At 41.3% G+C, this 26,956-nt stretch overlaps 1 protein-coding gene across 14 annotated transcripts in view; it reads left to right on the top strand.

The window, feature by feature from the left end:
* Nucleotides 1-236: 236 nt before the first annotated feature.
* The window catches only part of DIAPH3 (diaphanous related formin 3), a 506,600-nt gene continuing 479,880 nt past the window's right edge, over nucleotides 237-26,956 (top strand). For 9 of the 14 annotated variants that reach the window (XR_007405049.1, XR_007405048.1, XM_049099478.1 and 6 more), the window contains exon 1: nucleotides 615-963. Coding sequence is in view for 9 of the 14 variants with exons in the window: in XM_049099478.1 (XP_048955435.1) it covers nucleotides 784-963 (180 nt within the window). In the remaining 5 variants the exon portion in view is untranslated. Of the gene's footprint in view, nucleotides 375-611; nucleotides 964-26,956 lie in introns of those variants that run through there. The other 5 variants (XR_007405051.1, XM_049099487.1, XM_049099486.1 and 2 more) reach the window with 3 other exon arrangements.

Genomic DNA, 26,956 nt, shown 5'->3' with positions numbered 1-26,956 from the left:
TGAGGCCCGGTGGCCGGATCTGCTTCCTTATCTCTGGTTGTGTTGCATCTCGGTGTCCTTGGGATTTATGGGAGTCTGACTCGGGGGCCTTCCCCTTATCGGTCCCGGCCCAGCCCTATCTGTCCCTTTCCTCTTCCCAGCGGCCCATCCCACCAGGGCCCTCCCGAGTGTTGAGCTTTGTCAGCGCATTGCTGCATCTTAGCCTGCCTCCCAGGAGGGCCTTACCGGGGATGCTCTTCTCCGGGGCGCGTCTGGGGAGTGCCCCTGAGTTGGGACCCCCTCTGATGGAAGTAGGACTCTTAAGGGTTGGCAGATGACTTCTCCTTCCAGTGCTTCTCAGATGGTGGAGCAGAGGGTCTCGCCCGCCCTTCCAGGTTAGCAGGAACCGGTTCCCCCAATCCCCAATTCCCGGGAGGTTCTCACGCCTTCCGGACCCGGTCCCACCCGGGCCGCGTCACAGCCCAGCTGCCAGGACCGCCAGCGGGCTTGAACGGCCGAACGGAGGGGCCGCACAGCCAATCACGCTTCGCTCTGCCCGGAAAAGGCGGGTCGTGGGCGTGGCGATATTGGCAAGGCCGCGCCTGATTGGCCGGCGCGGAGCCGTCCGCGGTGGCGGGAGTTTTTGGACGTGCTGGCAGCGGCCCGGGCAGCAGCGGTTGGGCCGTGAGTTGGGCCGGCGCGGCGGGACCGGGCGGGACCGGGCGGGCAGGTCCCCTCTGGCGGGCTCGCTGTGCCGCCGCCTTTTGTCCCCCACCCCGCCGCACCCCGGAGCTGCGGGGAAAGATGGATCGGCCCCGGCCGCGGCCGCACCACCCGAAGCCCGGCTCCGCCGCCGCGGGGGCGCCCTACCCCGCCTCCGCCTCGCTCCGCAGCTGCAGGGAAAGCAAGATGCCGCGCAGGAAGGGCCCCCAGCGCCCTCCGCCCGGCGCCGTCGAGGAGCCTGGAGAGAAACGCCCCAAGTTCGTGAGTGTCTCCCGGAGCTGTGCTGGGGCAGCTCCTGCCTTCCCCGAGGGCCGCGGCTCGGGTCCGGGATCCTAAAAGTTCATTCAACTTTGACCCACGGGGTGGACCCACGGTGCCTGGGGGATGGGGATGGGGGTGGGGATGGGGTGGGGGGATGGGATGGGGATGGGGTGGGGAAATTTTGTTCTAGGTTTCCAGAGCTGCCAATCTCCTAATAGATTTACGAGGCCAGGGCCTAATTCCGTTTGGCTGTCACATGCACTGATCATTGAGTTGCCCCAAGTTCCTTCTGGCCGGCAGGAAAAGCAGGTCGAGTATGTATGTATTGACGTCACCGAGGTGAACATTGTTTTTTTTTTTTTTTTTTTTTAAGACTTTATTTATTCATAGAGACAGAGAGAGAGAGAGAGAGAGAGAGAGAGAGAGAGAGAGAGAGAGAGAGAGGCAGAGACACAGGCAGAGGGAGAAGCAGGCTGCATGCAGGGAGCCTGATGTGGGACCCGATCCCCGGTCTCCAGGGTCACACCCTGGACTGAAGGCAGCGCTAAACCGCTGAGCCACCCGGGCTGCCCAACATTGCTTATTTATTTTTTTTCCAACATTGCATTTTTTTTTTTTTAAGTCGAACTTCTCCCCACCCCTCTAGCGTCTTGAGGCTACCAGACATTGCAAAGTGAACTTTTAGGTGATAGGATTTCTTTTTCGACTTAATTTTAAGGACAAGAATTTTTTATTTTTATTTTTTTAAAGGCAGATGTGATTTTCCCAAGTAGGAACAACTCGTTTTAAAAAAAAGAACTTTTTTTTTTTTTATTGGAGTTCAATTTGCCAACATTTAGCATAACACCTAGTGCTTGTCCAGCCAATTCCCCCCTCAGTGCCCATCACCCAGTCACCACCCCCGCCCACCTCCCCTTCCACTACCCCTTGTTCGTTTCCCAGTGTTAGGTGTCTCTCATAGGAACAACTCATTTTAAAACTTGGCGGGCTGTGTAGTCACTGCTAAGGAATGTTTTGCTTAGATGTGCAAAGAAGCCAAAGTATTTGAAACTCGCCATTCTGGTTGCTTCTCTTAGTCACTTTGTCTCCCGAGGCAGCTGTCATGATCAGAGAGGCTTGCAGATCTTTTTGTTGGTGTCAGCTAGTGAAAATAGGCGGCGATGATGGTTTTATATATGTGCGTGTAAGTAAATTACTGAAGGGTTGATAGCTTTGGGGTGAATCAAACAATTGAAAATTTAATATTGGACCCGTCCATTTTCCTTAGGAGTATGGAAGACTTTTTAAGTTGTAGGTAAAATTATACATGTGCCTTCTGTAAACAAGACTCATTAGGAATTTAAGTCAGGACACACACATTAAAGGAGTAGAGATTTGTGGAGGGTTGTGAGTTGCTAAGCCTAACAGTTAGTTAATAATGATGGTTGAATGAACTGGGAGCTGAGCTATAAATGTGTATCAGAATACTGAAAATGAGGGATAACATGGATTAATTTTGCTAAATTAAATATCCACATGGCCATGGGCCAGGTGAAGTTTTGCAGGAGGCTCAACTATGTTGTTACTGTTATTTTAACAGAGTTGAGGAATGAATAGGATGGAATTAAACTGGCAAATGCAGGATTCTAGCCAGTATGAGAAGAATCCTGGGGCAATGAGTTTTCTTCCTTTTAGAGGCTGCTCTCTGGGTTAATAATGTCATTCCGTTTTATTTCTCACTCCTGTGCTCCAGAATGCATGAGGTACGATTTTCTGTGACTCTTCCAGCAAGAATGTCCTGAAAACAGAACCTACACTAATATTTAGATTTAGTTTCATTGAAGGATATATCTGGCGATTTGGATCCTAGTCTGTTCATTTCTTTAAGTACGTTAAAAGGGTTTTTGTAAAGATAAAAAGACCTCTAAAAGCAATCCTTTGAGGCTTAAAAGTTAATAAACATGTCTAACACAGTGTTTGCTTTTATTTTTTAAGATTTATTTATTTATTTAAGAGAGAGAGAGAGAGAGAGAGAGAGCACGTGAGCGAGTGCATATATAGGGGAGGGGCAGGGGAAATGGGAGAGAGAGTTCCATGGCAGACTGCGGATTGCAGTGCCTGTGGGACTCGATCTCACCACCCTGAGATCATGACCTGAGCAGAAACCAAGACTCGATCCCTTAACTGACTGTGCCACCCAGGCGCCCCCACGGTATTTGTTTTTAGATAGGAGTCTAATTTGAATCATGGCTTTATAATTAATTTAGAGGTAATTTGGACTATTCCTAATCCCCGAAACTGGTGGCTTATTCCCTTCTGTGCTTGTTGAGCTTTGTAAGCACATTGCTGTATCTTAACCTGTCTTCCAGGAGGCCTTACCAGGGATGCTGTTCTCCGGAGTGTTTTTCTGGGAGTGCCACTGATTTGGGACCACCTCTTATGGAAGTAGGACTCTTAAGAGAGCCCGGAGTTCCATCCTGAGCCCTTACTCTGTACCCAGCCTGCTTTCTGAGCTGCTCTTCTCAGTCGGCCTGGTTCCGCACTGCTCTCAGTCTCAGCCTCATAACTCTTGTTTTGAGGATGGACACCCATCTCTGGAGACTGTCCCTTGCTTGTCAGATCTCAGCAATGCCTCTGGTAGTGGAGAGCTAGATTCTTCTGTCACCAAGTCAAAGAATGGATTTCGTGGACAAAGAAGAGTGAGCAAAGCAATAGAAGTTTATTAAGCAGAGATACAGAGAAAGCTCTCAGAAGTGAGAGGGGTCCCGACAAGGTTGCCACTGAGGCCTTTCAGTGTCAGTCTTTTATTGAGCACCTAGCCAGGGAGCCCACGGCCTTGAGATCCTTGTTCAGTCTTGGTTTGAGCAGGGACTATTGATAACACCTTAATGACTTCTTTGTGGTCTGGTGAGTTTTTGTGGTTACTTGGTAGCCATTAAAAGAAGATACTCCCTAACATTTTGTTGCTGGGGAGCCAGGTTTATTATTTTTTTCTGTTTTTGCTGCCCTATCTCTGTTTCCTTGGAATAGGTAAGAGCCTGTCTCTGGACCTTTTGGTGTCCTTGGGATCTATGGGAGCCCACAGATTTCTGGGAGCCTTTCCCTTATTTTTCCCTGTCTAGCCCCCCATCTGCCCCTAACTCCTTCCTACATCACCTATACATGTGATTCCTCTGTAGCTTGGTTTGCTGGACTGCTGGTGTTGAGTCAGTTCTTGGCTTCCTCTTGATTTCCTATGGAGCCATGTTAGCCTGTTAGTGATGTCACTCCTGTGGGCTAATTTAGGTGTTTGGTGTTTTGCATGCTCCACAAAGCTGTAAGCTGGTAGTAGAAGTGAGTAACTGGCCACTTGCTCCAGTCTTAGATTAGGAAGGCACAAACGAGCTCTGGTGCCTGCTGAAATCTTGTTTTACTTTGAGGCTTGATAAAGCAAACACATCCTTGTTTTCTACCATAGGTATAGTCATGAGTCTCAAGTTACTTTTGAATTGTATATAAAAGTTTGTAGTACAGAATTTCTCCCCATAGATCTGTATAAATAGTAGAAATTGCTCTATTGTAAATGTGTAATAGTTTGGCTGCACAGGAAATTAATGATGTGTGGGCTGTTTGTGAACTAACTGACTTGACTTCAGTAGAAAATATGGTAAGCAGTGAGTATGAGGTGCTGGCGATAGTTACTAGGGGATAGGATGCAACCATTGGAGGCTGGGGGTCAAGGCAGGTACCTGGAAGAAGGCTGTGCGAAGGTAGAAAGAGTTCAGCAGGATCATTAAACTTTGCCCTGTCCTAGGTCACACTCTCAGTACCTGAATCCAAGCCTGAGTCCAATTCCCCTCTAGAACAAAATAAAACGGTTGCCCTACTTTCATGAAATGCCTTTGAGTGCTATTGGGCACTTTGTTCCTACCTTTTACTACTCCTAGAAACAAACAGTACAAGCAGTACAAACAGTGGTGGCCCCCATATCTAGATTGAGAACAGGATGTATGGCTTCTGGAGAAGTCTACATCTCAGGGCTGTGGGCCAGTTTTTTGGTAGGAGGCCTGTGCATTTGGTGATCCTAGTTGGCAGAGTAGCTCTTATGTTTAATTAGGAAATCCTTTAAAAGTTCTCACAGACTTTAGTGTAAATCTTGCATCTAATTTTATGGTTTCCATCAAACAGATTGTTAATTATTATTTAATTATGTCATTGTAGTACCTTCAGTTTTGGTTGTGAGAGGTTTTTCACCCTGTCCAATAATATCTGTATGTCTCCCATCATGGGCATCATCACTAATAACAGTTAACCTTAAGGAACCAGCTCTGTTCTTGGTGTCCTACACACACACACTCTCACATTCTCCTTTAAGCCTTACAACAACCCTATGAGGTGGGTATTTTAGCTTTGTTTGCTGGTTGGGAGAAGCAGAGTGCAGAGGTTGAATTTTGAATTGCCTTAGTTCACACAGCTGCGTGTTGGTGAGGATGGGATTTGAAGCCAGGTAAGCTATCTTCCAAATTTTTAGTCGTTGTCCTGTATTACTTTCCCATGCTATTGGGAATTTTAATCTTTACTACTTTTCTCATTCAGGAACCATTAAAAATAGTAACACCTTTAATGAATACAGAATTAGTAATTTCCTGATCCTAGGCAGATTGTGAGGTAGGAAGAGGTATGAAGTTGGAGTACTATTGTCTATTGTACTGGGAACTTGAGTGGAGTTGAAATCAGAGTAGGTTTGATGAGATTTCTCTCCATAGCAGGGTGGCATTGAAATACCTTACCACTGGGAGTAATTTTTTCAAATAGCAAATCAAATAATCATTATGAGCTTAGGGGAGGATTTAAGAGTTTTGATAAGTTAAAATTTGGTGCTGGAATATTTAAGTTACTAGCTAATTAATGAGAACTATTTGGAAATGCTTGCCATAGGTTGTATTCTCTAAAAAGACCCACCGCCATCCTTTCTTAACAGTTTTTTTTTTTTTTTTTATTAGAAGAGGCATTATGAATAGCATTTATGAGCAGTAACTTGGTTGCTTTGGGTTTATTTGGAGGCAGGTGTGGCAGGTTGAATAATGAGCACCCTCCAAGGATAGTCATGTCTTAATCCCTGAAACCTGTGAGTGTTACCTTGTATCGAAAAAAAGGACTTCAAGTTAAGGTTTTTAAAATGGGGACATTGTTCTGTATTACCAGGCTGGGCCCTAAATGCAAACACAGATGTCCTTTTAAGAGGGAGGCAGGAGAGAGATTTGACCACAGAAAAGGAGAAGGTGATGTGATTCTTAAGGCAGAGATTGTCAATGTAGCCACAAGCCCAAGAATGTTGGCAGCCATCAGAACCTGGAAGAGGAAAGAACTGGTGTCCTCTAGAGCTTCCAGAGGGAGGGAGGTACTGCTAACACCTTGATCTGAGCCTGGTGAAACGGATTTCTGATTTCGGGGCTCCAGCGGTGAGAGAATGCATTTTTGTTTTAAGCCATCAAGTTTGTGGTGATTGTTTTGGCAGCCGAAGGAAACAAACACAGAGGGTGTAGTTATGAGGGATCACATTGAAAGGAGGTGTGGTGTAACAGTTTACATCAGATTCGTCTAAATCTCTTCCTTGTGGTATCATTTTATTTTGGACTCTGTAATGTGGGTGGGTGGGGTGGTGCTGGTGTGGATAGGAGATTCACAGTTTGGGGATCCCTGGGTGGCGCAGCGGTTTGGCGCCTGCCTTTGGCCCAGGGCGCGATCCTGGAGACCCGGGATCGATTCCCACGTCGGGCTCCCAGTGCATGGAGTCTGCTTCCCTCTCTCTCTCTGTGACTATCATAAATAAATAAAAAAAAAAAAATTAAAAAAAAAAAAAAGAAGATTCACAGTTTGGTCCTCCGGAACAGCGACTAGAACTTGAATTCATCTTGTTCTGCCATCGTTTTCATAGTTGCTAGAAAGCTGAGAAAAGGTGGAGGTGGTTTCTGGGTGCTCTTTTTTTTTGAGTTTATTTCTTCCTTGAGTCCTAAGCTAAAGTGATGCTTTCAGTTGTCCTGAACTGTCAAGACTTGGAGACAGTGTTCTTATTTGAAGGCTTTAGTCACTTGAGTGTCGTTCATGCCCAAATCCACCCAATCCATCCAACATCGAAACCTTCATAAGGTAGGATCATTTATTTTATTCAGGCCAGTCTTCTAAGTCAATTGCCTGAATTGCCCCAGACTTTTTTTTTTTTCCTGTTTATCCTTACTAACAAGAGAAAAGAAGTTTTTTTTTGTCTGTTTGTGTGTTTGTTAATATATGACTTATCAAAAGAAACAAAATATGCCAATTGGCTTTTGGGAGTATGTTTAGCTGCTGAAAATAGATGATATATGGCAATTATTACTTCTGGATCACTCTGGATCTTTTGTGTATGTGTGTGGGTAGGTAGAAAGGGGTGGGAGTAGGGATAATTGTCTCAGATTTAGAGCAAGGCTTAATTGCTTTTTTTTCAAAGACTCACGTCTTTAATTATGAAGCAAGCAAACTGACATACATTTATTACACTGTGAAACCTTGCATCTCATCTAGTCTGTCTTGTAGCAATTGCTTCTGAACAGATGTTACCTGAAACACCTTTGTGCAGTTGGTAGAATGCTAAAATTTGTCATGCTTTTATTATTGTTGTCGTGAATTAACTCTACTTTATGGCATAACTTTATTGCTGTGTCCTAGAATCTTTATATATTTATTGCCTTATAAATTGGATTTAAAATTGGCTTTTTATATAGAATGTAAATTAACATGTGTATAACTTGTTTATGCTTGCAGAATAATACAGGAAAAAAACTGCTACGTATTGTACTAATGTAATTGTCTTTAACTCAGCACATAGTATCCTCCAAACCAGGAATGAAATGAATGCTACAGAAATATGCTTACCATCACACTCTGCTTGTTTCTCCCAGAAACTAATTTGACTTTTAGATCTATAAAATATAGATTAAGCATAACCTTTTACTTCATGGGATATTAAGGATCAAAGCATGAGCTTTCTTTGAACAGGATCTACAAAGGTAACTTTTCTCTCCATAGCAGCAGGGTGGCATTGAAATACCTTACCATTGGGAGTAATTTTCTCAAATAGCAAATCAAATAATCATTATTAACTTAGGGGAGGATTTAGGAGTTTCAATAAGTTAAGTTTTGGTGCTAGAATATTTAAGTTACTAGCTAATTAATGAGAACCGTTTGGAAATGCTTGCCATGGATTGTGTTCTCCAAAAAGACCCACTGCCATGCTTTCTTAACAGTTTTTTTTTTTTTTTTTTTAATAGAAGAGACATGTGAATAGCATTTATGAGCAGTGACTTGGACCACTGTTAGGGTTTGAATCCTAGCTCTGTTATGCATTCTCTTGGGCAAGTTGCTTCTCTCTGTGCCTTGGTTTGCTCATGTGTAAAATGGGATTGTTGGGAAGATTAGAAGTTACTGTGTGATGGGCCTAGGTTAGTACCTGGCTTTTTGTAACCACTATGTAAATATTTGCCATTTATAGGATTGTTGTTGCTGTCATCATCAGTAGTAATAGTTGTAGTACAAATTTTTTAAGTTTTTAAGGCTTCAGGGATACTACATTGGATATTTGAATGACTTTCCTAGACTGGAAACTCCTAACAGGGTCAGGCTTTTTCCTAATGGTGTGGAAGGGGCAGAGTCCTGCTGTTCTCATTCTGTTGTTCTGTTGTCATTTTGGCGTGCCAGGTGACATTCAGGTTGATGCAGGCTTGTGATTGTGATGGCCGAATGTGACTGTGATGGCCAAATGGTCAGAGCAAGTTTCTCAAGCTTTTGAGAGGTTATGTTTTTATATGTAAAATGGGGATCATGAAACTATGACTCTTGCATACAAATGAAACTTAGAAAAGATACCTATGAAGGAGACAACCTCAAACTTAGAAAAAAAATTCTTGTGATACTTCAATGTGGACTTGAATAATAATAAAAATAATGTTTCTTATATATGTATAGAAATAAAGTAAAAATATAACTCCTTATGCTTATGGCTCTTTTACAACTATAAAACTCAAACAGATTTACACATAAAACCCAAAACAAAACTATAAAACCAATAAAATTCAAATGAACAACAACATTAATTTAATGTGATTAATGATGATGTTTTGCTGAAATTAAGTCATCGTTGTTGGATTTAATAGTGGGAAGATATGTATATGGTTTGCTGTTTTCCTTTTCATCAGCTTGACTCTTGGATGAAAATGAAATCCCGGAGGCTGAGGAAGCAAAGGACAGTGATAAAGCGAGAGACTCAGCCCCACACTATTGGTAGAGGCCTGTCATCTACCATTACTATCTTTTTCACAAGATCTTAACGTGAGGCTCTGGATGAAGTAGTAAACTCTTATAAATCTGTTTATGATTAAAAAAATAATCTAGCCATATGTAGATATTTTCTATTCAATTGTATGGAATTGTTGAAAAGGAGTAGAAAGAATTGGGGCCAAAACCACCAGCATCTCATTTTCAAATTTCTTGAAATTTGACTTGCCATAGCTCTGAGTATGTGGTTCCTTGAATAGTGTCATCTTGGAATTAAGGACAATCTTTGGAATGGGATTCTTCGTAAGTAGAGGAGATTATGAAAACCTTGTAGTGTGATTGTTGTTTGGCCTTCTTCTAGTGCCCTGTTGTGGTACACACACATAAACACACACACACAAGTGTGACCACCACAAACACCACAGAAAGGAAGGACTACGGTTGTAGAGTGGTTGTTCAGATTTCTAGATTATGCTTATTATACTTCAACTGTTTAAAATAATCTTAGAAAAATACAGCATTTAAAAAGTCTTGTGGACCTGGAGTGTCCATGAAGGGATTGGCAGAGTCAGTTTGAGGAATCCAAGACGTGACTTAAGAAGTTAGTAGAGTACTTGAATCTGGCAAAGGTTTTGCACCTTTATCTAGCGATGCGCTCAAAGTGATTAGTCTTCGTCTAGCAATGAGCTAAAAGTGATTAGTAAGTGTTTCTCAGTTGTGAAGGGTGTATACAGTGTGCTTCAAAACAGTTTACTTCTTAATAATTTATTGAGGGTAAACATTTCCCTTGCAATTAAAAAAATATTTTGTCATAAAAAAGAGTATAGAACACCATGTACTCGCCAACAGGCGTCAGAAATGAAGCTTTATAAATCCTATTGAAATGTCTGTTTTCTCCTTTCCTATCAATATCTCCTTGTAATCTTCTCCATTTCCTTGAGGTAAGGGCCTACAAGGATTTTTATTTATTTCATGAGGGACCTTCATGGGTTAAAGATGGATAAATACCTGTTCAGCTCTCCAAGGAAATTATTAATTCTAGATTATTCTGAAAGTTAAAAAAGAAAAGTATATGCTTCTTTTGGAGTTATGATGTAGAATTTCTTGAAACTCTTAGACACATGGGTTAATCTAATTGAAGGATCCATAATAGTGCATTTATTTGGCTTATTTTGTTATAAAGTATCTTCCCAGGGTGTGGGGAGTTTTATCCTGTAATTGCTGCATTTTCCTGAGGTGGGTGGTTTATTTGGGCATCAGAAAATGAAACTTGGTAACATTCAGTTTTTAACTAGGATTTACAAATTGGTGACATTAATTATGGATTCTACTATAGTATTAAACTGTTTTGTTGATCAAATCCTTGGGTGGAATGCAATTCATAAGGACAATTACAATTCATTTCTAATGAAAAATCTGACAGCCTGAGAAATGAACATAAAAACCAGAACGCGCATAATCTACAATCGGAAATTCAATGCGACAGTTTCATTTCTTTATAAAAGGTGGTGGTCTCTAATTAAAGCCATACTCTAACTTCATTCAGCCTCTCTTCCGACGGTATTATTTTGCTACTATTGATATGTTATCTTGAACCTGTTTTCCCTTACTTTATGCCTGTATTTGTGAGCTTTTGGAAGTCATTTTCTCTCTTTGCAGTGCTTGGCATAGGCTTGAGTTTGCTAGGGTAGGTCTGTGAATGCTTGGCTAATTGAAAATCTATGCAGAATTACTCTTGTAACCTTATACCATCTGGTTCATTAATCTATTCATGATTAATTTAAATTTAAATGTTATTGATATACTCTAAATGTCTATTTCTTTTTATAAAAGATTTCAGTGGTGGTGGGGAAGGGCATGTAGAGGCTACCAGAAACATATCTGGGTCACTGGAGACCTGAACCTGCCCCTTCACTTCAGGCTCCTCCAGGGGCCGGCAGTGTGGCTTCAGAGCCCCACTGTGATTAAAAGGGCTTAGAATGGATTCAGTGGATTCAAATATGGCTGTGTGTCCTTGGGCCAATTAATGAACTGTGCCTCAGTTTTCTTATCCATAAAATGGAATAGATAACTGCAGCATGTCCTCTTAGAGATTGTTGTGAGAAACAGTTGAGGTAATGCATGTTTCTGTAGCTTGGGCACAGTGCCTAGAGGTTAATACATGACAGCTATTATGAGTTTTACTCTTTTGATTCTTTCTCAGATACCAGAGTAGAGGGGGGAATCTCATCTGTAGTGTTGCATTCTCTAGGGCTGGTCATCTTGAAGGAGATGTGACAGGATCTCAGTTATTAGCTGCATTTTGACCATTCCTTTCACCTTCCTACCTCCCTTTCTCCCTGCGTTCCTGCTAGATACCTGCATTGTGTCCAGGAACCCAACCTCAATTCAACTGGGGAACACACCAAGAGGTCTGGCTCCTGGACATATGATAGCCCCCTCCTTTCTGTTTCATCTGGCCCTCCAGCCCCTTCCTTGCCTCTTCTGCCTCTGTCAGTTTCCTGCTGACCTCTGTTCCACACTATATCCACACTCCATGAAAGTAACCCTGAAACTTTTGAACTAGGATGCCTTCACATTCCTTGCCTCCTTCAACCTACATAAGGTAGACTGGAAGTAAATAACAGAACCTCTGGTTTCCTTGTCCATTTGCCTCAGATCTCCAAGCCTGGAGCAACCCGACAGGCTCTCCTGGGTCTTGGGTCTTGAAGTGGGCTGCTGCATCAGGGTGGAAACCCTCCCAGCTCTGTGAACTGATTCCCTTACACTCAGGATCTCTGGGCCCACTGATGAGCTGGGTCCTCAAAGCTGCTAGATAATAATCATCATCACAATAGCTACATTTATTCAGCTCTCCCAGTGGGCTGGGCACCATTTTAATCAATCCTAATTCACTGCTTTGAAGTAGGCACTCTCACCACCCCTGTGTTGGACATAGTAGAACTGAGGCAGGGAGAGGGGTGTGGGGATTTTCCTGAGCTGCCCTAGTGGGGCGTAGGGAGTGATGGCTACCAGCACAGCCAGTCTAACTCCAGAGTTAGAGCTCTGAACTAGCTCTTTGGTTACCTTCTTTTCCATTTCTCGTAACATTTATGCTTAACCGTTATCAGCACTCTCTTTACCTTCGCTATGGGCCTGATTCCTTTTTGTTGCAAATAGTTTTTTAAATTGAAAAAGTAATGTATGCACCTCTTGAAAAGGCCAGCAGTGTAGGAGTACAGAACGAGATTCACCGAGACTTCCTTACGTCCCAGACCACCAATTCAGCTTTTTCCCCGAACAGAGGCCATGGTGACTTCTATTAATTTCTTTTGTATCCTTTAATGATATTCTGTGTGTATGTGTAAAATACCCACTTGTACCCACATGGGAACATTCCACAGCTTTCGCTTAAAAGATCTTAGAGATAGTTATGCCTCACTCTTAGCGCTCACCTTGACACCTTCTTCAGAGAGAAAATAAAGGCCGTTTTGCTTGAACTTGCTCAATTTCCTGCTGTCTGCACCTGTAATCTTCTATATCTGCAGCACTCCCTCCTTTCCCTTCCAATATCCACAGAAGAAATGTCTGTTTTCCTGTTCAAGGTTAATCCCTTTACCCCTGTTCTTGACCCAGTCCCGTTCCATTAGGTATGTTTCATTCTTTATAGGTTGCATTCTCTAAGGATGCTTCAGTGCCTCCCATTATGAAAGAAAAGGCGGAAGCAAAACCAGCCTCCCTCTCCGACTTTCTCTTGGCCCTTCTCCCCCTCTGAACGCCATGCTCTGCTTCCTTCTCTTATATTCCGTTAGTTCTTTTCACTTATTCATTAAATATTTGAATGCTCTTCATACTAAATATAGCACAGGTAGGTACAATTTGGTCCTTGTCTTCAGGAGGCTCACATTCAGTCTGGTGTGAAGAGAGGTGTGAACCAACAAATGGGAGGTGTTACCAAGGAGTCCACTTTGTGTCACCTTGAAGGACTCCGCTTCTAAAATTAACCTGGATTAAAATCTTCGCTCCATATTTGGTAGCTGCGTGACCTTGGGGAATTACTGTGTTTTTTTGTTTGTTTCTTCATCTATGAGATGGGAACATCAGTACTTATTTTGTACATTAGATGTGATGATTTAATGCGTTAGAATAGGTGTTGACACATAAGTATTAAACAGCTCGTAGCTTCTTGCTGCTATTATGATGGCATTGGGGAAGGGTAGAGTGTTCTCATTAAGGAGGGATTCAGCGACCTCCCATTGGTTCCTCAACGTTGCCTTTGCTTCTGTTCATTCCACTGAAATTGTTTTGGCAGATCAACAGTTGCCAACCTGGTGGCTGATTTTCAAACTTCATCTTACTTGACTTCTTGACAGTATTAGCACTGCCCTCACTTCTTGAAACCTTTGCTGTGACACGTTCTTCTGATCTTTGCTCATCTCTCCTTGCACCCTTTTAAATTAGTGTTCCTAAATACTGTCTCAAGTAATCTTCCAGTTTACACCTCCTTTCAGCATGAGCTTGTCCATTTCTTTAGCTTTTACTACTACCTAGATCAGTGTTTTTCAGTAGGACTTTCTGTGATGATATACTCTGTTCTGCTGTGTCCAGTTTGATAGTCACTAGCTCCATGAGGGTAATGCAACCAAAGAGCTGAATTTTTAATTTGGATTAATTTGAATTAATTTAAATAGCCATATGTAGCTAGTGGCCAGTGACAAACTTTGACCTCTGTTCCTTTTTAAAGGGACTGCCTGTGGCCCTCAGTGTCTTCTCCCCTAAGTCAGACTGCCTGCTGGTGATGTGATGATTTAGTCCTGTTGGATAACATGCACATCTTATTCTGGGCAAGATGATGCACTTGCCACCATCAATGATAGGTTTATGAGCAAAACAACATCAGCCATGACAGAACCAGGTGTGGGATCACACCTGTTAGAATGGCTGTCATCAAGAAGACAAGAGATAACAAATGATGGTGAGGATATAAAGGGAACACTTTATATGCCCTGGTGGTGGGACTATAAATTGGTTCAGCCACTGTGGAAAAGAATATAGAGGTTCTTCAAAAAATCATAAATAGAACTACTATATAATTCAGCAGTCCCACAGAATATATTATCCAAAGGAAATGAAATCAAGGTCTCAAAGATATATCAGCACTCCCATGTCTATTGCAGTATTATTCATAGTAGTCAAGGTATAGAAACAATCTAAATGTCTGTCAACAGATGATTGGATAAAAAAGATGCAGTAGATATACACAACTGAATATTATTCAGCTATGAGAAAGAAGGAAATCCTGACCTTTGTGACAACATGGATGGACCTGGAAGACATTATGCTTAATGAAATAAGCCAGACAGAGAAAGACATATTATATGATATCACTTATAATGTGGAAACTAAAAAAGCCAGACTTGGACAAACAGACAGAAGAATGGTAGTTACTGGGGGCCAGGGAGGGTGAGGGGGATGGGGGAATTGGGGAGATTTTAAAGGTTATAAACTTCCAACTAGAACCTAAGTTCTAGATCTCTAATGCACAGCATAGTGATTAGAGTCAACAGGTATTGTATCATCTACTGCAAAATTGCTGAGAGACCAGATCTTAAATGTTCTCACTACAGAAAATAAGTAACAATGTGATGTGATAGAGGCATCAGCTAATGCTATGATGGTAATCACTGCAATATATAAATGTATGAAATCAACACTTTGTACATCTTAAACTTACACAATGTTGTCAATTATATTCAAAAAGAAAATAAATAGGGAGGATAATCTTCACACCCTTGCTAGATGTGCAGTCCTCAATAATTTGTACTAGGTTATTAGGATCATTGGGTACCTTGTGGCTATGGCTGTCAGCTGAGGACTTGCCCATGATCCTTGTTGTTCTGTTTTATTGCTGTCCTTGAATGGTATGATTATCAACATGAAGCTATGTACTTTTAGAAGTCCTTTACAAATAGACTTGGGTTATTGTTAGAGTGTTGAATTTTGGCGTTGCTGGAAGGTTGCCAAGGACAATTTAGGATGTAGTTGCTTGAGCTTGCAGTTTGAATGCAGAAATTGGGGTGTTGAAAACCTAACTTGTGACATAGAATGCTATGTGTTGGAATTTCACTGTGTTGTGATATGACACAGTGCAAATTTGGTGCAGTGTTGGGCTACTATGTATTTAATCCCATTCATGGATTTATCTTTCAAAATTTCTCTGGATGACAAGTGCAAAAAGCATTAAGATGAGGATCCTCTGTATTTTAGTGTGGGCAGCCTTCACAGGACAGTGGAAATAGTTTTTGAATCACCAGAAAGAGAAAATAAGTGACCCAGGCTCTTCATGTTTTTCTCTGGAGCCTACTGGATTAGGGTAGCTGCTTCAGGGCAGCTGTTGCGTTTCATAGGTCTTTTTTTTTTTTTTTAATAAAGATTTTGTTTATTTATTCATGAAAGACACAGAGATAGAGGCAGAGGGAGAAGCAGGCTCCCTGTGGGGAGCCTGATGCAGGACTCCATCCTAGGACCCGGAGATCACGCCCTGAACCAAAGGCAGACGCTCAACCATTGAGCCACCCAGGCATCCCTCATAGGTTTTTTTGTGCCAGGCTTAGCATGTTGTCTGCTTCTCTTAGATGCTAACTATTATCCAGCTTGGTTAATATTTCTAGAAGAAATGTACAATGAACTACATTTTATGGATAATACTAGGACTGCATGTAAGACTGGGATTGTGCTCTTTTTCTCTGTTTTTCAGATGTTAACTTTGTAATATACAATCATACTTTGGGCTAATTTTCAGTGACAAACCAGTGTAGAGAATAGTAACAAAAAGTGGCAATCAAATTATGCAAGAAAACTTTGCAGTGATTTAGTTTTTATAAAGAGTTCAGACTCCATCAATAATTTAAAAAAAACCTTAATTTTCTTTGATTAGCTATTGCCCTGTAATTTTTTATTTGGATATGGTTTTTTTTGAACATGGATATGTTTGTGGCTTATGTTTTAGCCTGAATTGGGAGGGCATAGTTTTATATGGCTTGTGGTATATGCTGCAGATTAAATTCTACAAATTGGAAATAAACTATTCATTCCATCTCTATTATACAGTTAAGAGAGCAACTTTAAGACATAAATGGGGAAACTCCCAAGCAAAATATATTCTTATTAGTTTGTAGAATTCACAATCCCCTACCACCCCCAGTTTCTTATATTCACCTAGCTGAACTTTTAAGATAAAACTTTGTGGTCAGTGTTACAATACTTAATAATCATCAAGTTGGAATTATGCTCATTTTTCTTGTTAAGATTTCATTTTCAAATTTCTTTCCCTCAGAAACTGCTTCATATCCACTTCTATCCCTAGATTTGATAACAGCAGCTGTCCCATCATAGCAGTGAGGACTGAGAGAAGGTGAATGAGCCTGGGTTTTGGAGTCAAGTGACCAAGGTCCCATTTCCAGCCTGGCCACTTTTCACTCAGGCAAATCACTTCTGTGACACTTCATTTTCTTATCTCCAAGATGGGGATAATGGCTAATTAAATAGGATTGTTGGGTATATCAGAAATTATGAAGAGTGCTCAGGAAGTGATGTTAGTAATGATGAGGCGAGCTATATCATATGGGTACTAAGGGAGGTCTTGGGTTTTCTCTCAGAGGCTTTTTTGGCTTAAAGAAACAGATTATTGTACAATATCTAGTTTGAAATTGAAAAGGGCAATTGTAAAGACAAGGAGGGGTGGTATCTTCTTGGATCAAGCACAGTTAAGTGTAGTTTGTCCTCCCAAGGGTTTGGAACCAAGAACTGAAAGCTGGCAGCTTCTCTCATTCTCTTTTCTGGGGTCATACAGCCTTGTTTTGCTTCTTACTAGGCATTTGCTCCATTGTTGTATCTCTGCAGAGTACGGCTTCTACTTTGATCTTCACACAGCCAAGCCCAGAGCCTACCAATTCCAGATATACATGCTCTTGGCTCATGCAAGAACAGATTCTCGTTCTTATCTCCAAATACCGATTTCTGGTAGAGTGAGGATTTGATTGGCTCTGTTTGGATTTAAGGGTTGAGCTTTGCTCACATCTGGGGTCAGGCCCAGCTCACAAATAACAGTGAAGACTCGGGTCCATCCCTGTGACATAGAGAAGGGACTTTGTGCATGAGGCAGAGAAACCAACAATATCTACCATATCTACACATATGGGTCTTTGGAGATTCCTTGATGATAGTCTTGGCACTGGAAGACTGAGTTCAGAAGAATTTGTCCAGGTCAGTGGTTTTTAACCCTGATTGCACATTACAGTCACTTGGGGGAGCTTTATGACAGGCTCTCCTTTGAATATTCTGATATAGTTGGTTTGGAAGATTACTCAAGGAAAGAAAACAAAAACTTTTCAGCTGATTCTCTTGTGTGGTCAGGTTGAAAACCCTGACCTAAAATGTTCCCTGTAGTAGGTCTAGGGGCTCAAAGATGAGGGAAATAGGGCCCCTGGCATATTAAAAATAAAACAAAGTAAAACAAAAAAAAAAAAAAAAGAAAGAAAAGAAAATGAAAGACATAAACTGCGAACAATGTTTGTGACTCAAGGGAATTGTAAACAAAGAGCTTTGGATGAAGAGAGGTGGGCTCATTTCTTTTTTTTTTTTGTTTTTTGTTTTTTGCATATCATTTCTTGATGATAATGAAGGGTGATCCACCCTTACCACAGGTTTATATATACCTATTCAGTATGTTTGCTTACCTCCCATCTCATTCACCCATCTAGCTTGTCTGTGTCCTGAAGTCCAGGTCCTGGGGATGGCATTGGGCAACTGTCACTGCTTGAGTTCTCAGCTCCAAAGAAAAATGACAACACACGAGAGGCCTCAGCAACTGTAAAGAGAATGGTCCAGTATAACTGACACCCAGCAAATAAGAGCTGCTGGCAAAATGACCTTGACAAACATCTCAGGAGCCCCCGCCCAGTTTGGGAGGGGGACCTGCACACATTTACATCAATAACAAATGGATTTAAGTGGATTAGAGGATGACTTCAGTGCCCAGTGGGAGGAGACTATTGGATGTGGCCTTGAGGACAATCATGGTGACCTGAACCAAGGTGATGCTGGTGGGGGTATTAGCTAACATTTATTAAAGCCTCTTCACTACCAGGTGTAGTACGATGTGAACTTGATGTGACCTCTCCAACTAAGGCTCCTAACAAGCCTATGGGGACAGGTGCTTTCTGTTATCCTGGTACCAGGAGAAACTGAGGCTCAGAGAGCCCAGGGTCACACAGCTGATCAGTATCCAAGCTGGATTCCAAACTAGGTGAGTTTGCGTCTAGAACCCAGGCTGTTAGCCTCTACCTGGGGAACACAGGGCAGTATATAAGAGCCCCAGGAGAGGCATGCTGTGGGAAAGTTAGAGAATCTTCCTGAAGCAGGCGGCATTTGAAAGGTGAGTAGTTGAGGTGCAGGGTAACAGAAACAGCCTGGGCGCAGGTATTGAGGAGCAAGGGACTAAGGTAGTGTCTCAATCAGAACCCAGACAAGAAACAGAAATTGTTTACAAAAGTGTCAGGGGGAAAGGGCAAAGAGGAGATGCTGTCTGAGAAGGACCCTGTGGCAGGGCTTAGATATGGGTAGGCACTTGACCATTTGTGGACACCTTTTGGGAGGACACCCTAGGGCTGTTGCTCAGGCTCCGGTGGGGTCTGGGGGATTATGCTGTAAGGAAACTGCTGTAATTATACTTTTTTTTCTAACTTCCTATCTCCAAATGTGCTTGGCTGTTCCTTGACTACTTCCCTGCTTCCCCCCTCCCCCCCCCCCGCCCCCACGACTAATTCTACATTTAAAAAACAGTAGTTTTTTGAATACAATAGAACTAGCCGAGTTGGTCCCAAAAAATGCCTTTGTGGGCTTTACAAAGTTTTGAAAGTATTTCTAATACTTTTTAGTAAGTGAGCCAACAAACCACTTAAAGAGCCCTGAAGGAATTGGTCAAGAACAGCCCTGTTGCTTGTGTTTCCTCTGGGGCATTTTGCATCATGTGCAGATACAACTCTTGTTTACTGGTTAAGTTGATTATTCATAGCGTGTTTTTATACTTCTTGTGTTTGTGACCGTTCCCTTAGGGGAATAAAAAAGCCCCTGGCCTTGACATGGTCTGGCGCCCACCTGCTGCAGTGCCCTCCCTTTCTTCTGACTTGTCTTGCTGTAGCTGCGCTGGTTCCCTGTTCCTTGCGCACCCTAGACTCGTTCCTGTCTGGGGGCTGTTTTTCCTCAGAGATTCCTTCCTCCAAGTCCACACAACTGCCCTGAGTCCGCTTTCTGTTCTGCTCCAACGCCACTTTATCAGTCACACCTATGCTGGGCCCAGCTCCCCACATTGAAAATTGCAACCTGCAAACACTCCCACCTTGCTTTCTGGCCTCCCCTAACCTTGGGCTGCTCTTCTTTTTAGCATAACAAGCGGCCCCTTCTAACACCCTCTGTAACTTGTTTATTGTGTTCTTCCCCAATGAAAGGAAAGTTCTGGGGCGTCTGGGTGGCTGGGTTAAGCAGCTGCCTTTCAGCTCAGGTCATGATCCCAGGGTACTGGGATCAAGCCCCACATGAGGCTCCCTGCTCAGTGGGGAATCTCCTTCTCCTTCTCCCTTTGCCTGCCACTCCCTCTGCTTGTGTGCTCACCTGCGCGCTCTGTCAAATAAATATAATCTTAAAAAAAAAAAGTTCCTTTAGGACAGGAGTCCTTTTTTTTAATTTACTAGTGTACCTCTTATCAAGAATATAGTAATATTTAATAAACATTGGTTGAGCACATGCCTTAGGATTCTGTTATGCTGTCAGAAGAGGAAATTTTGTGTTCCATGTTTTATCCAAATCATGCTAAAGATTAATTTGACTTTAGTCTTCAATCGTGGCTGTAAGATTTGCCTGTTAATAGCATGTATGTAAGCGTGTGTAATTAGCAAGAAGAGATTGCATTGCCTTCTGGTCACTGTTGAACACTTCTGATACGTGCTTCTTTCAGCTGTCTCGTTGTGGTTATTATCTTGCTGCTCTTTTAGCTTTAAGCTTCTAAGGTCAGGGACCAAGTCCTCTTCATTTTTAATGTAGTGTTTTGCCCATGTTGGCAGCCTAATTGTGCAGGAAGAAGATTAGGAGTATGAGATTAGGTTTTGCTTAAAATCCTAAATCCTATTTTATTTTGGTACCATGTCCTTGTTTGCATTAAAAAGTTATCAGGTGAGTGGTATTTACCTTAACATCCTCAACATAACATGAGATCGTTTACATTTACAATAAAGAAAAATGATAGATTTCTTTTATTTCTGCCATTAATAAGTGTCATAAAATAGAAAAATAAAGCTAAGTCAATATATTATTGCCACAGAAATTGAATTTGTGTCAAAAGGATTTGTGCTTGTGATGTAGTGATTCGTATATTTTTCTTGGAATTAAGTCTCTAGCAGGTGACAACATCAATAATTCACAAAACCAAGGAGCTTTTTGAAATTGGTTAATTTATATATGTGAATTACAAAACCAGTGAATAATGTGCTTAATGTATTCTGACATATTTGAAAATATGCATTGAAAAACCCCTATCCTATTACAGTCTGTGTTTACAGTACTAGATTTTTTAGGGTTTTTTTTTTTTTTTTCTTCTTTTTTTACTTTTACTACATACATTATTATTTGAAAAGGAACTTATCTGTATTTTCTGCTTGGTGTGGAACATATTATCCATTGTGATGTAAAAAAGCTTTTCTCATTATAAAAATAAGTAAGCCTATTCTAGACAACTAGGAAAATACAGGAAAATATGGGGGGAAAATTGCTCCAAATCCCACAATCCAGGTATATAAAATTAAATGGTTCCTGTCTTTTTTTTCATAAGAATGTATATTAATGGAGTGGAATTATATTGCATATGCAATTTTAAATGCAAGGTTTTTTTCCATGTAACAATTGTGAGCATTTTCCTATGTCATTATAGTTCATATGTCAGGACTATGGTTATTTAATCATTCCCACATTCTGGGAAGTTTTAGGTTGATAATTTTTAGCTATTTAAGATAAACTCTATATTGACAAGTATTTGTGTACAAATCTCTGGTGTTATTTTCTAATTCTAGATTCTTCAGGTAGAATTACAAGGCTAAAGAATGTGAACATAGGATTTATTTCACCAGATCACTCTCTAAAAAGATTCAACAAAACTTAATTTCCTTATGGTGATGCCAGAATGTAAAAAAAACAAAATTCTTCTTGAACAGATAGGGAATGAATGATTCATGGTGCTGTTAGCTTCAGGAATATTCAGTCTACATTTGTGTCTTGGACAAGACCTCTTGGAGACTGAATCATGCTCAGAAATAACCCAGTCATTTAGGTAAGCCTCAAGGTAAATCTGGAAGCTTTAGGGCCATTTCCTATAGTGAATACTTAAAATACTTCTCCAGTTGACTACAAAGGTCTTAGATTCTGGTGACCTAGAACTAAACCAACTTGTAGAGTGGTTCAGAGACTTGAATTGCCTTTCCTTGGACTTCTTGCAGAGGAGTTTTTGATCTGGGAGTAGAGGTAAAAAGGAATGGAACGGCTGAGGAGAATCTCTTAAAATAGATATTAAAATAGGTATTAAAGCTGTTACTAGAATTAGCCATTCTGTTTTCCTTTTAATTTTACCTCAGGGTTGAAGTTTATTGAAGGAAAAAGAACATTGGTGTTCTATTAGAATAAAAAAAAAAAAAGACTTGTTAGGTGCTCAGCTCCTGTGATATCATCTAGGACTGAGGTCCAAGTAACAATTTGATAATTTTTCTAGGGAGGTGGTGGTTTTCTAGCAGTTATGTTGCTGCCTTTTGATCCTTTTAAAAACTTTTTCTCTTAGAAATGAATTTTTTCACTTCTATGAATGCTTGAATGATATTTCTGTCTGAAAGGCAATTTTTCTTGATGACTCTTCTTTCCCGAAGAAGGAATTATGGAGAAGGGAGGTTGGATTCTGCGGTGGGTAAGAGTAGAGAAGCCCGGGATTATGGCCAGGTGTCTATCTTTCTGAGGTAGGTGGGGTTTGAATAAATGAACAGATTAAAAGTAGCTAGAGAGCTTTTACTTATTTTCTCCTGTCCCTAATCTCTCTCACTTGTCTCTGCCTGGAACTAAAAATAGGACCACATGAAGAGCCAGTCAACTTAAAAGCTTTTTTTGTTTGTTTTACATTATCAAAGAGCCAGCTCTACTCTATCCTTGGTGCTATGAAAGCTTCAGTATTATTTTTGGACGCTTCTGAGATGTTAAATATGGAGCCCTTAAATATTTTCACATCTAGATACGTTGTTTAGTTGCCTGGGAAATGAACCTTTAGGCTCTGTAGTTATGGTTAGTGTCATGATGAGTACTATTCCTTTACATTCCTGCCATCTTTACAATTGGTATTGACATTAAAACAGGTTTCGTGGACCAGAAATAATGTTAGGATAAAGTACATGTTAGTATGCTGGTGGAAAGGAATAATCTGGAATTTGAGGCAAGTGTGAGCAGTGCTTTAATATCACCTCACCCACATCTTATGATTAAAAGAATGCTGATCCTTTTTTCCTTTTGGTTATAACTTTGTGTCATTAACCCGTTACTGATTTATTTTGACAAGCAAATAGTGTCATGTCATGGCTTGATCTAATGAGTAAGCTTTGATAGTTTAGTACCAAATATATGCTTATGAGGTTGAATTATTGTACCTTTAGAGATAGATTAAGTATTTGAATAAGTGATACAGTAATTCACCGTACACACCAGAGAGTGTCGAATTGTCTTAGAACAGTACTAATTGGTGCCTGTCATTACATGGCAGTAAAACCTGTCCAGATTTTACCAGCTCAGTGTTTCTCACTTCTTTGAAAACTTCTTGTACTTCCTACTTGTACCCTTCATTTAGCTTGTTTCAGGGACACCGGTTCCAAGCCACAAGTCAAAAAATTGGAATGTGTGCAGGCCAAGGGGATTTTAAGGGCTGGGCCCGGTGGCGGTGGCGCGTGGAGCAGGGTTTCTCACCGGTCCTGCACTGGGTGCTGCATTGCCCTCAGGGGTCCTGCACTGGGTGCTGCATTGCCCTCAGGGCCTCTAGTGCGCAGGTTCCTCAGCCCCCTACTGAATCAGCATCTTGAGAAGCTGAGACCTTGTCATCTTTCACAAAGAAAGTCTTGGTGTGCTTCTAGTGCACACTTAACAAGGTGAAAACCAGGTGGCTGAGAGTGTCTAGTTTATGAAAATTTAGTCTGAGTCAGGTGCCTACAGAGGCTTTAATCTTACAGGTTTTCCTCCTGTTAGTGGTTCCCCGTAATGACCAGAAGGATGTAAATTAATGAAGTTAAATTGCAACAGCTAAAAATCTTTTTAAATATCACCATGTATTTGGCTTTGACAGTGATCAGGACTTGCTAGCTTGACACTTGATGGTAGCTTCCACACACCTCATGACATGAATGGACAAATCCTTTGCTCCTTGCTAGTTCCAATGTGCTAACCAATGAAAGAAAATATAAAATTTGCCAGAAGTCTTGGGCTACAGCTTAGAATCTGTGTGTGTGTGTGTGTGTGTGTGTGTGTGTGTGTGTGTATGTATGTGGACCTTGGGTTTGTATGTTGCTGTGTATTGTATAGTTTATTTGGTCTTGTTTACGTCCTTGTAAACTAAGTTGGTTAGAGAAGGACTATTTCTTCATACCCTTGATATTTACAGCATTTCATGGAGTGCTCTGAAAGCTTTAGATCTATTTTTTGACAGCATGTATGGTCTTCAATAAAGGTTTTGATGCCTTGCTTAAATGTGAATATAGAGATCTATGTTCTGTATTTTTTTTTTTCTTCAAAAGAACATAGGATCTCCCCCCCCACCCAAAACCTATAAAGAACTTTTCTCTTTCAATTCCAGAGTGATCCTCTTGACCATTCATCATAGGAACAGTCATTAGCAGAAAACGTTGTTTCCTATCTATATGAGACGCTCTTTACTTTTAGAAATAGAATTAGGAAATTGAGCAACGTAGGAACACGGGAAGAAAGAGGAGTTTTTCAGCTTGGGAAAGGAGCCCTAATGTGCTTTAGTACCACAGCTTAACCAATTACCAATGGTTCTGTATACAGAACTGTTTTTTTGAAATTACTGTCAGTTTGATTTATTCCATTACCATAAAGCGTTAATGACACCTAAACAATCATAGACCAGGTAATGAAACTAAAGGTCATAGAATCGCATTTAGGTATGAATGTTTTAATAGGTGTAAAACTGTATGCTTTCAATTTCTGTGTGTGTCTGTAGGTACAAATATAACCCTAAAGGTTGCTATTAGGTTATTTTTCAAGTGTTCCTATCTGCTTCCCTTTAATGTTTCTCTTCCTCCCCCCCTCCCCCCCCCCCGTTTTTTTTAAAGATTCTATCTATTCATGAGATACACACGCACACAGAGGCAGAGAAATAGGCAGAGGGAGAAGCAGGCTCCATGCAGGGAGCCCGATGTGGGACTCCATCCCAGGTCCCCAGGATCATGACTTGAGCCAAAGGCAGACGCTCAACCGCTGAGTTACCCAGGCATCTCAGAACCAAAATTTTTAGATTGGTTTTCCACCTGTCTGCTCTGTTAGTATCTGGTCCTGTCGTGGGTCCTTGCATTCACTGTCTCTTCCTGGCCTACTGGCTTCTCTGGATCGTGGTGTGGGTAGTGGGAATTGATAGGCAAGTGTGTTGCAGAGGAAGAATAATGAACTTGATCTTGGCTTCTTTCTTTTCTCTCAGACTGTTAAACTTCCTGCACTTGGGTCCTTTTGAGTTTTCTTACTTACCCCTGCATTATAGTTCTGTCATAATTCATCACGCTCTTTTTTGTGAAAGATTGTGTGTAATATAGTTAGTAACTGGGCGTATGTATTTGCCTACATAGTTCTTAAAAAAACAACTAAAGCATTGAACAAATGGAGTCCTTTTAAAAGATAGATTCTCGGGATCCCTGGGTGGCACAGTGGTTTGGCGCCTGCCTTTGGCCCAGGGTGCGATCCTGGAGACCCTCTCTCTGTGACTATCATGAATAAATAAATAAAATCTTTAAAAAAGAAAAAATGCTTAAAAAAATAAAAGCTAGATTCTCTCTCTCTCTCTCTCTCTCTTTTTAAAAAAGATTTTACTTTATTCATGAGAGACAGGCAGAGACACAGGCAGAGGGCAGAGGGAGAAGCAGGCTCCATACAGGGAGTCGGACGCGGGACCCGAACCTAGGACTCCAGGATCACGCCCTGGGCCGAAGGCAGGTGCCAAACTGCTGAGCCACCCAGGGATCCCCCTAAAAGCTAGATTCTCAGTGAGATGGTTCAAGGATCAAAAGAAGTTATGACCCCAGAAATGGATCTTATGCGTCTTGTTTCTACATGAGGGTGACTGTACCATTCTGAAAGTTATGAGTCCGACTTTGACTTGAAAGGGCTGCTCAGCGTTAGGCCTTCGAAGTTAGACAGAAAATGTTGTTTCTGGGTATATTTGTCTTCTGTATATTACGTCCTGTAACCTCCACCCCCCACTTTTCCTGTCTGGTACTTTATTTTCCATATCTTTTATGTAGTTTTTAGATCATAAATCTTGCTTGGGCTCTGCTCTCATTTCCCTTAAAATTATCTTAGTTCTCTCAACATCGCTTTTGACATTTTCCTCAAGCAACTCAAACTGGTATCTGGGAATATTCCATTGGTGTAAGAAGGTGTTTTTTCTTTACCATGACATACTTTTCTAAGCAGTATTCCGGCCGGATCCTTTTTCTTTGGCCTTATTTCTTAAGTGTTAGGCCACCTAGAATGCCATGAGTTCGTAGTTGGCCATATTTCTCTTGTTTCATGAGAGGAAGGTGAAATGACCACTTTCAGGTGTGATGTGTCTTGTGATGGGGGTGGAAATCTCTGCTGGCTAAAGAATAGAGAGGTGGTTAGCCACTTGCAATGGGCTGGAAATCTCTGCTGGCAAAGCACACAGCAGGCAGTTTAGAGGGAAGGGTACCCCATCCAGCCTTTCCACTGCAACTTTTTCGGTGAACTTGAGATGTAGGTGGGCTGGGGTTTAATTTTAATAATGGTCTGTGGGAGGATACTGTGGCCCTGAATACCTCAGAAATCTTACAGTCCTGCCCAGGAGTACACCCACTCTTACAGACTTCTGTGGTTGCTTGTTATTTTCAAGGGCTGAAGGTAATAGTAAAGACAAATTCTAGCCCAGAATTCAGTACTAGTTCTGTTAATTTAGTCTTATCCCTTCTTTGCTCTCAGTTTAACAAAGAGTTTAGGCTAGTGGTATGGCTGGTAAGTGTGGTCAATTATTTAGCTTTGGTTAGACACAAAGCTCGTTCTGCGCCCCTCCAGTTAGTATATTCTCTGCTCTAGAGGAAGGAATGTCTTGGTCAAAGAGGAAGAGAATCTGTGATAGTGATTTGCCCTGTACAATTTTTTAATCTGGATTGTCACTGAGATCGATTGATGAGCATAAAGGTGTTTTTCAGTATACAGACACGAATGACAAATTTCATTCCATCAATGCTGAGTTTACTGCCACTCAGGCTGTTAGAAGATGAATGCTAACACATGTCCTTTTATACTTCTAAAATTGGTTCTATTTAGGAATTCACTTGACCCTTTTCTGCCCTTTTAAAAGATCTAATGCTACTGAATAAGACGAGGGAGCATTGGAAATTGATTCCAGCTCCTTGAATACAAAATCTTG

This window comes from Canis lupus, chromosome 22, assembly GCF_003254725.2.
Source record: "Canis lupus dingo isolate Sandy chromosome 22, ASM325472v2, whole genome shotgun sequence".
In the NCBI taxonomy this organism is placed as follows: Eukaryota; Metazoa; Chordata; class Mammalia; order Carnivora; family Canidae; genus Canis; species Canis lupus.
Note: the sequence above shows the minus strand (reverse complement) of the source record. Positions and strands in the feature narration are given on the sequence as shown.